Here is a 10541-nt window from a genome sequence, read left to right as displayed (position 1 = left end):
GCTGGGAGGAGGGTATCACCCTGGTTGTTTCACAGAGTCACACAAATCCCTCAAATACCTCAAAATTTAGATTTCTATTTGGCATATCCCATATTGAACAGAATTCACTTTATATGCTATAGAATCAATAATATTAGATTCCAACTTATGATGGATATTATGCTTTGTTTGCTAAATGAAAAGCTGGGCTTATGGAGGTTTCATGGATCTTTCCTAAAGAAGTCCAACAAAAAAGAAAAATTATGCAACAAATTTTATTTAGCATAGTCAGTCCCAACATTCAGCACAAAAAGTTTACAGAGGATAGAAAGTGCATTAATAAAAGCCAGTTTTTACCAAAAGAAAACAGAAAATATATTATTGATTCAAAATATTTTACACTTGGATGATAAACTGCAATAACTTATTCTGGGCACCTACTGATAAGAGAAAAGAAGAGAAGAAAAGAACGCTTTAAGAATCTCCGGTTGATATCAGAGAAGTCAGTAGAGGTCACTGAGACCAGCAGTCTTTCTTGCTTTTTGCATTAGTGCCCTCAGCTGGAACTGTTTACGGGACAGAAGACGTACATGCTGGGAGGGGGGAAAAAAGTTTCAAGAGTTTAGAATGGCTTCGATCCAGGCCCAGGCATGAAGTATCAGACAGACTGTAACCTAGATGGGATCTAAGAACCCTAACCTCATGACCCCAGCCTTCCTTTGGAAGCGACACCTCACTACACGTAGCTTTTTAAACTCTACACTATGAAGCCTTGCTCAACAGGGAAAGCACCACATTGCAGGAGTTGGCTTAGGAGTTTGAGCTACATCTTGAGCCAACAAGTATGCCAAGGAAACTTGTACTGTGATGCCAACACAAGTTGCCAAAAAACTTTGATAACCATGACTGTCCCCACTTTGGCCAAAAGAAGGGGAAGGAAAGGAGTGAGCAGCACAGGCCAATTTTTGTCCCTAGTCCAGTGCCTAGCTGAGCACCTCTCTTGCCTCTCCATATGCATCTTTCCCTGAGCTGTGACACCCGGGCAGGAGACTGTAAGGAAAATGAGTCCTCTCTGGGGTCTCTGGTTTATACCCAGTCATTCACGTGCTTGCACCAGTTCCAAGGCACATGGTTTGGCCATTCCCCAACCATAAGACAGAGGAGACAGGCAAGATCAGCAGGTGACCTGACCAGCCTCACTTGTACAATGAGGCTGCAGCAGCAGCTGGATCAAATATCCAAAAGGCAGCTGTTAAAATTATGTTCTCCATGACCCAACAGACAGCAGTAGCCAAACTCTGCATACTAAGTTTTCATGTCTGTACAGTACCATTAAGTCTGAGACATCCTTCATTCAAGAGGGCTCAAAGGGAAGCCCAGTATCTTGAAGAGCTGTTTGACCTGGGAAAACTGGTCTAAAATTATACAACTCTAAGAAAATTAGCCAATAAAAAAATGGGGGTGGGCAGTCACTGATCTCAATTTAGGTGGTATGACCCGAAGGAACCAGTGGAAATCTGATCGTGCCTTCTGATCCACCACACACAGAATTACATTTATCTTGGAGCTGCCTGGTGGGTAGAGAACTGCAGTCCCTAGCCCACTTTCCTTCCCCTACTCAGACCAATCATCAGTACTCTGTAGGTAAGGAGACACAGCTCTGAGTCATACTTCTCATTTGCGGTCTTTTGGGAAAATAAAGAATCTTTTTTTTTTTTGAGTTGGAGTCTCACTCTTTCGCCCAGGCTGGAGTGCAGTGATACGTTCACGGCCACCCAGCATCAACCTGCTGGGCTCAGGCGATCCTTCTGCCTCAGCCTTCCAAGTAGTCAGAACTACAGGCACACACTACCATGCCTGGCTAATTCTTTTGAATTATTGTAGAGATGAGGTCTCGCCAAGTTACCTGGGATGGTCTTGAACCTGCAGGCTCAGGCAATCGACTCGCCTTGGCCTCCCAAAGTGCTGGGATTACAGGCTGAGCCACCGAGCCTGGCCAAAATAAAGAATCTTAACCCACATACAGAGAAACCCTTTTGTTTTCAAGTTCAGTGCCTCTACAACACCAAGTTCAAAAATCCTGGAAAGCAGAATAAGGAAGACATACCTTCAGGAAGACATCCAGGTCTATTACTCCCCGTCTCAAGGCTTCTCCCAAGTAAAAGATAGTGTCTTCAATAGCATTTTCCTCTGCGTACAGATTTAGGATCTGTTTGTACAATGGGGCTGTGGGAATGATAACTTCATCAATATCATTGTTTTCAGACTGATTTTCCATTTTCTCCAGAGCAGAACTGAGTTCCTCGTCCTTCTTTTTCAAAAGTTCTATGTTTTTATCAACCTCAGCCTGCAAACAGAACAATTCAAGCATGATGACATCATACTAATTATACATAATTATCCACTTGTCCAACATCTGCAACTCAACTTCACAGCAAAAGACTGGCTAATAAAGCCATGTTTAAACAACCCATGGATGAGAATCATGTTTCAAATAACACACTGGTCAAAGGTAGAGGAAAAAATGTAATCCAAAATGTTGAGTGAAGGTAGGGTAATAGTAGAAATACACTGAGCTGCGCACTCTCAGTGACAGTGACAAGCTGGTCACTTAGCAGTGACAAATGATATTGCAAACTAAGCCATCAGACAAGATATTTTCCAGCAGGAGGTTCCCTGACATAGAAAATCATAAAAGGTTTTTTTTCCAAACCAGTGGGCATCGTAACCTTTCCCAGTCTATGTAGAAGATTCGCTGCAGAGTGCCCAAACTTACATTCTAGTCACAAGAAATCGCAAGCAAGTGGTGGCTGCAGGCTCTGGATTACATTGGTGTCACTTTCCTGAACTTCTGAAAATAGCTGGCTACTTCAAAGCTCACTTTACACACCAGAACCATTTTGTAAGACTAATGGGTACACAAAAATCACTTTCCACAATGCCCTCAAACTTCTAAGATCTCTTTATTCTTTGATCAAAAATGCACATTTACTGGAATAAATTTCCCCTCATGGGGATGAAAGGTGGAGAGTGAAGCCGGCATTCCAAATATGCTGGTGCCTCCACTTTGTCATCATTAAACTAAATCACAGGACTGATTTACACACTCCCACTCTCCAAGGCATAGCTGTGTGCTTTAAATATGAGAAAGCTTAAAGAGCTGAGGATTGTATACAATACGCTGATATGTAGCTCTTAAGTCAACTGAATATGTCTGGATTAATTTTTATTTTTACTTTTTTTTTTGAGTCGGAGTCTCGACCTGCTGGGCTCAGGTGATCCTTCCACCTCAGCCTTCCAAATAGTTGGAACTACAGGCACGCCACTATGCCTGGCTAATTTTTTGATTTATTGTAGAGATGAGGTCTTGCCAAGTTGTCCAGGCTGGTCTTGAACCCGTGAGCTCAGGCAGTCTCTCACCTCAGTCTCCCAAAGTGCTGGGATTATAGGTGTGAGCCACCATGCCTGGCCGTATCTCTGGATTATTAAGTTAGAAAGTTCACTGAAGATACTTTTAAAAATGGCTCACACTTTGAAGGACTAATTGGAAGGCTACAAAACAAAAATGAAAAAAAGGCTCACATAACTTTTGGATACAACAAAAGAGAGAGCTGTCCCTTAAGTCTGCACCCAAAGTCTGCAGTTCTCTAATCATGACTTAGAACTCTCTAAAACTCTTATTTCTTGGTGACTGGCAACATCAAGCATTCAAACAGTCCTCTTTTGGGTTGAACATCATTTCCTAGGGTGAAGGTATAAATAAAATGCTCTAAATATTATTTACCTCCCAATCAAGGACCAAATGCCAAACATAGTCTCCATTCTTAATAGAAACAGAGCTATAAAGAGAAGCTTTATTCAGATGTCTAAAGACATGTAGAATTTTCTCAATTCTTACTATACCCACAGCATCCAAGGTACATACAGAACACTTTGCCACGGCTAAAATTCAATCCCCAAATTTCAAGTCTTCAATGAGTTACTTACTACTTCTTGATCTAAACGGGTAACCATCTCTTCCAGTTTCTGATGACCCTTTTTCAGGTCTTCCTCTGTTCGTTTCAAGGCATTGAGCTCTGCCTGGGCCCGATCCATTTCCTCTTTCATCCGCCATCTCAGTTTGTCACTGACCGCTGAGATGAGAGAGGCGCGGATAGTGTCTTCACTGATTGTGCCATCCCTACTGGGACCTGCAGGAAATAAAGGCAAACACACTTGCTCGTTTCCCACATTCTTTCTGTTCCTCTCATGGGAAATTTCAGAAAACAGGAAAAAATGAGCTGACACTTTCAAAATAAGAAGAAAGGAAAAAAATGGTTACGATTTCATCAAACAACACAAAAATCTGAGTTGACTCAGAAACTCCTTCCTTGTAAGAGAGAATATTAACCCACATTTGTCCACTATCCCTATTCATAGCCTATATAGTCGGCTACTTTCCCAAATGAGGCAGAGGCTATGTCCCTGCTGATTGCAATTATTTCTAAATTTCCAACAAAAGAGATAATGCATTTTTACTAAGGAGAAAAATGTGATTCAGGCCAACCGTCCTCAGGCTTCACTACTAAGCCGAAGGAGACAGGCGCCCCGGCACAGTCCAGTGAGAGGCCCGGTCTCAGCCACAGTACTGGCCAACAAGGATCCTCTGCTGCAAGACTCTGACTCCTTTACTCATGAACAGAAGAACAGGATAGAATGAACAAAAGAGAACGACTCCAAAACATTCAACAGTTGAGAAATCCCATTTATTCTCATAGCTTTACTTTCTCTTCCAAATATCCATTCCTAATCAGCATCTTAGAAACTTCTCTCTCAGATATTTTCTTCAAAAAGATCCTCCCTTCACCTAACGGCGGATATCCTTTATGACTATCAATGTTCTTTTGTTAGGGTCCTAATTCAGCAAATGTACAAATGGCACTTTGATTTTTAAATATGTTTGATTATAGAGTACCATGTAGAGACATAAGAAGCATACTTAACCTTAACTGCCTTTATTCTTAATGAGTAAAGAATGATTACAGACTAACAAAATGTCCCTTCCACCTTGTGCTGAACATTTTTATCACCTTGACATTGAGTTCTATTTATCAAGAAAACAAACCCCTTTTGTCTGTTTGCAAAAATGCACCCAAACTCTCACCACTCATGTCTCCACTGGTGACAGACCCCTCCCTCCCAGGTGCAAAAAACACTGTCTCCACAAGGACATCATGCTCCAAAATATACTGGAACCAGCTCCATACATGCTCTTCAGCATCCCAGATCACACCTATGACTTGGTCTGGTCATTTCCTCTGTAAGTTTCTGATGACTGAAGCTGTCTTCTCAAAGACACTGGTCCTTCACCCAGGGGACTCTGGAGATCCTGGAGTTCTCAGGCATCACAGGTGTTTTTTTGGTTTCGTTTTGTTTTTAAGTTGGGGTCTTGCTCTGTCACCCTGGCTGGAGTGCAGTGGCATGCCCACAGCCACTGGAGCCTTGACCTGAATCCTTCCGCCTCAGCCTTGCAAGCAACTGGAACTACAAGAATGTGCCACCATGCCTGGCTAATTTCTTGATTTACTATGGAGACATGGTTTTCCCAAGTTGCCCAGGCTGGACTCAGGCAATCCTCTCTTCTCAGCCACCCAAAATGCTGAGATTACAGGTGTAAGCCACAGTGCCTGGCTAAGTTTTTGATTTATTGTAGAGACAAGGTCTTGTCAAGTTGTCCAGGCGGGTCCCCTAGGATCAGGCAGCCCTCTCACTTCAGCTTCCCAAAGTGCTGAGATTATAGGCATGAGTCACTACATGCCTGTCTAATTTTTGATTTATTGTAGAGACAAAGTTGGTCTCAAGCCCCTGGGCTCAGGCAGTCTCCTTGCCTTAGCCTCCCAAAGTGCTGGGATTACAGGAGTGAGCCGCCATACCTAGATGCATCACAGGTTTTGAAAGGAAGAGTCCAGGTCTACAGCTTTGCTTTTTCTTTTTTTGCTTCTCTCTCATTTCCATCACAGGAAAAATGATGTTTCCTCTTAGATTTCTTCTTGGCAGGTGAAAGTGAATGCAGTGTCTCCCATGGTCAGGTTTTCCGAGAAGCACCCTGAGAACCCCTCCTGTACACTGTGCAAGGACTGGCTCCCAGTGTTCACTACTTTTCCCTAAAAGGGTGTCCCTCCTTCCAGCTAGAAGTGACTTACTGAGGGGAGGCAAAACAGGATCCATTCTGCAGGTCACACAGAAGCAATTAATACTTTTGGTTGATAATTAATATACAAGTCCATATGGCATATACTTTTCAGAATTCCCTTCTGATTTTACAAAAGTATTTCGGCTTATTATTTTTGTATTTGTGAGAAACAAAGTATTAACTCCAAAAAGACAACCTACGCTTTGGAATTTCTACCAAAAGGGAGGCCTCTTCTCTCACAGCCTGGCCTCTTACTGCCTAACTTCCAGAGTGTTCTCATGTGTTCACCGGCTGCTGCCCTCCCCCCTCTGTTTTCATTTTCCCTCTTTTCCTACTGACTTCCTCTCTACCAATACAGTCTCTAGCAGCCCTTGATTCACTCACCACCACAGACAAGGAAGGCACCAGGATGACTCCAGAGACCTTCCTAAACCTGACACCTCCTCTCACTCGGGGGCCTCTGACTTCTTTCTGACACACCTGCGCTCAGTGAGCATCTCCTCTCAGCCCTGCCTCTTTGCCCATGTCTCGTATCGCTGTAGGCAGGCTGCCTGCCAAGGTGGTCGCATTCATGTACTGTCAGATCACCAGGACTTCTACCTCCAAAGACCTCACTTGCTGCAACCAAACCCAAATCCTCAATCCCTTTGATTCCTTTTAAAATCCAAAGTTTTGCTGCCATCCTTCCACAAAGGCGAAAGTCTTCAGAACATCTTCAAAGATGAATGAAACCGTCAGTAGGAGCTTCCCACTCTTTTCTCCCCCTTTCTTTTGAAACAAGAATCCTAATCCCTTTAATTATGTGCCGACCCCTCATTGTTCACAAGTACTAATCTCCCTTTCTCAACAAGACAACCTGCTTTCCTCCAGGTCCTTTTGAAGGACCAGTTGCTTTATGTCTTCCTAATTCTAATTATTCTAAACATAGCAACTGCTTTCTCTATTTGCTTCTGTTCTTATTCCCTGGTTAAGCGCAGCTCTCAGCTAGAGAAAGGCCCATTTACCTCTCGCCAGCCTCAAACCTTGTGTCACCTTTTAAGTTCTATTCTCTCTAGTTTTTACCTACTCTTAGTCCAAGTCCAGTCTTACCCAACATCACTCTAACCCATGCATGTGCTCAAAGGGGTGATGCCCCCCACCCTGGGGTAAAACCTGGTACTTAGGAAGTGAACAAAAAGTCTTGTTCTTTTTATGTATAAAGCAGAGATACACATACAGAACATAAACGAAGGATGTACAATCTGGGGGGGGGGATGGTTAGGGAAAAAATGTCTAAAAAAGCCTCTGGGGTGAGGAAAAAAAGGTTAGGAAACACTGCTGAAATCCATCTGTGATCTTGTTTTTCAGCCACATATTTTGTTGCTACTGCAAACTTCCACATGCTGGCCTTGTCACGACCAACCAAATTTCACTCTTCTGTTATTTTTTGTTTTTTAGAGACAGGGTCTCACTATCTTGCCCAAGCTGGTCTTGAACTCAATGATCCTGCTGCCCTGGCCTCCCAAAATGCTGAGATTACAGGCATTTAGATTATAGGTTGTGCCTAGCCCCAATCTCATTCTTAAACTTATGATCTACATTTGCTACATTTAAATTAAGCTACTCACAACCTATGAAAAGTAAACTTCCTGAATGAAGGCCTTACGAATTATCTGGGTGCTCTATCTACCTGCTAGATGACTCTGCTTTTTTTCCATAACCAGCACTACCTCTCTCATGGGTATACTAAGCTATTCTAACAAAAAGACTGGGCACGGTGGCTCACACCTATAATCCCAGCACTTTGGGAGGCCAAGGTGGGAGGATTGCTTGAGCCCAGGAGTTTGAGACCAGCCTGGACAGCATAGTGAAACCTTGTCTCAATGAAAAGATTAGCTGGGCATGGTAGTGTGTGCTTATAGTCCTAGCTACTTAGGAGGCTGAGGTGGAAGGATCATTTAAGCCCAGGAAGTCAAGGCTGTGGTGAGCCATGACTGTGCCACTACATTCCAACCTGGGCAACAGAGTAAGACCCTGACTCAAAAAACAAAAACAAAACGTTAGCAATAGGAATTTTAAAATGTGTTTCTAAAAGAACTTGTTTTATTATAACCTATATGAAATTGCATTATGGTTCTTGTGAGACAGGAAGGAAGATCCTTCTCCCATAGATTAGTATCTAGATGAAATGAATATGGTTTGGCATGCAAATATGTGTTTAATCACACACAATAGTAAAAGTATTGACTTACCTGTACAGAACTAATGAAAGCTTAAAGACTTTTTTATAAGTAGTGAATTTTTCACACACAAGCACATCAACAAATTTCGTTAAAATTATATCTGGTCAAAAGGATCTAGTTATACCAATGCTAAATTTTTAAATCCCTATTTTTAAAAACACACACTTGAAATTGTAGAATTTATGTTGTGTTTCTCTTATAAAATATGTTAAGGCAAATGCTACCATAACGGCATCAAGTAAGTCCTTCCCAAGACTCTCCAGCCGAAGCCATAAACACACAAAACGGGAATCACGCCGAGGCAGCAGTTCCCTGGCCTGTAAAGGTCACAGTTCACCTGAGGAGGCTGGAAACGCCAAGACTAGACCTAGTCTTACTTCTGTCACACACAGATCTTCTTATAAAGTATGTCTAAACTTATTTTAAATCTAACTGCTTTTTAAAAAAAGAGCTGTAATTAAGATCTGAAACATGAAAGTCAAAAGAAAGTACAGAGTTTTCCGAAGTAAAAAAACCTTAAGGTTCAAAATTTGACAAAGCATGCCACTTTAAGGGATAGTTTATGTAAGCAAATAAGAAAAAAATTTTGATGGAAGATTCTCATATATTTCTTGAACACTTTCCAAACTAAATTTTTTTCTCTAACACCTTAAGGGAAGTTAAATATTCTCTATACTTGCTATAATAAGCCTTGGATTAAGAAGAGTTGTGGCAAGATGCCATACTTCAAGTCCCTTAGGTAAACTAAGCAGAGTCCGATTTCAGAAGTGCCCTTCTACAATTCCAGATCAGTAATGGAAAAGCTAGCAGACTTTGAGAAAAAAATCCTAAGCAAAACCTCCTTTAAATGTCAGGTAGGATCCGATCTCCAAATTTAATCTCTAGGAAATAAGACATAACTTTTCTAGTATTAGGAAACCAACACTCTACACCCAATGGGTCAAAAAATTAATTGAATAATAAAGGCGAGTATTTTCAAAGTGCACCAGTAGAGACTACCTGATTTAAAGCCATTATCTAAACACTTAAGACATTCAGTTTTTTTTTTTTTTTTTTTTGAGTTGGAGTCTCACTCTGTCACCCAGACTGGAGTGCAGTGGCTGCTCTCGGCCACCGCAGCCTTGACCTGCTGGGCTCCGGCGATCCTTCTGCCTCAGCCTTCCAGGTAGCCGGAATTACAGGCATGTGCTACCACGCCTGGCTGATTTTTTGATTTATTGTAGAGATGAGGTCTTGCTGCCCAGGCGGGTCTCGAACACGCAGGCTTAGGCAATCCACTCACCTCAGCCTCCCAAAGGCGCGGGATTACAGGCTGAGCCACCAAGCCCGGCTTGACATTCATTTTTTTAAAAAACAGTACTTGTTGAGTCTCATTACTTCCTCGAACTCAGAAGCTATTTTTGTTAGAGAAAGAATCCATAACTCCAAAGTAAAACATAAGATAACTCAACAGTAATTTTTCTGAACTCATCATCCTTAACCAGCAAAAGTGAATCACTTGCCCAGCATCTTTACTCCTGGATGTTACTTGTTCAGGCTACATAATGCTCCTTGGTCTGGCATTGTGCTACACAGCAAACTATGGAACCTAAGTATTCCCAAACAGTAGCTTACTGCCATCTATGCAGAAACTGGATCAAGCCCATTTGAGGGTTATTTCCTTTCATAATAAAAGTGAAAACAGGTCTATCTCTGAAGTAGGAGGAACACTTGAGACAACTACATGAACAAAGAAATTCGGATGCATGCTAAGTGCAAACGCTGCAAATTCATTCCAGAAGGTTACCTACAAAAGGCTTTTTAATTTCTAGTCTATGAATATGTAAGCTTAGAATTGGAATACTATTGCCAGGCTCTGTGCAGGCCAGAGAACTTTTCTTCCAAAGAAGTCGGGTTGTCAATTTATCTTAAACAGAGAAAATACTCTTTATCTAAGCTTTGGAAAATGTCTGTAACTACAATCAATAATAAAAAATTTAATGAAAGCTGTCAGTACGTTTACACTTCTTGAAAATAAACACATACCGCAAAAAAAGGTTTTAATAAATTAGTTTACATAAATTTCAAGTTTTCAAAAGTGAAGTCAAGTAGGTATGAATCTCATTAAAATAAGACACCAAAGCAATATTATTTCAAAAAAGAAATAGTGTGACAAAATCTTTTTTTTT

The 10541-nt window shown here is 41.6% G+C and overlaps 1 protein-coding gene across 2 annotated transcripts in view; it reads right to left on the bottom strand.

The window, feature by feature from the left end:
- Window positions 1–236: 236 nt before the first annotated feature.
- The window catches only part of TSG101 (tumor susceptibility 101), a 58264-nt gene continuing 47959 nt past the window's right edge, over window positions 237–10541 (bottom strand). Inside the window, exons 9-11 of one of the 2 annotated variants that reach the window (XM_008060703.1) lie at window positions 3967–4169; window positions 2087–2326; window positions 237–572 (exon numbers count right to left, since the gene is read on the bottom strand). In XM_008060703.1, coding sequence (XP_008058894.1) covers window positions 483–572; window positions 2087–2326; window positions 3967–4169 — 533 coding nt within the window. In that variant the 3' untranslated portion in view covers window positions 237–482. The remainder of the gene's footprint in view (window positions 573–2086; window positions 2327–3966; window positions 4170–10541) is intronic. The other variant, XM_008060704.2, reaches the window with a different exon arrangement.

Source organism: Carlito syrichta, unplaced genomic scaffold, assembly GCF_000164805.1.
Source record: "Carlito syrichta isolate Samal-C Ts95f unplaced genomic scaffold, Tarsius_syrichta-2.0.1 Scaffold304706, whole genome shotgun sequence".
In the NCBI taxonomy this organism is placed as follows: Eukaryota; Metazoa; Chordata; class Mammalia; order Primates; family Tarsiidae; genus Carlito; species Carlito syrichta.
This window is presented reverse-complemented; position numbering and strand designations above follow the sequence as displayed.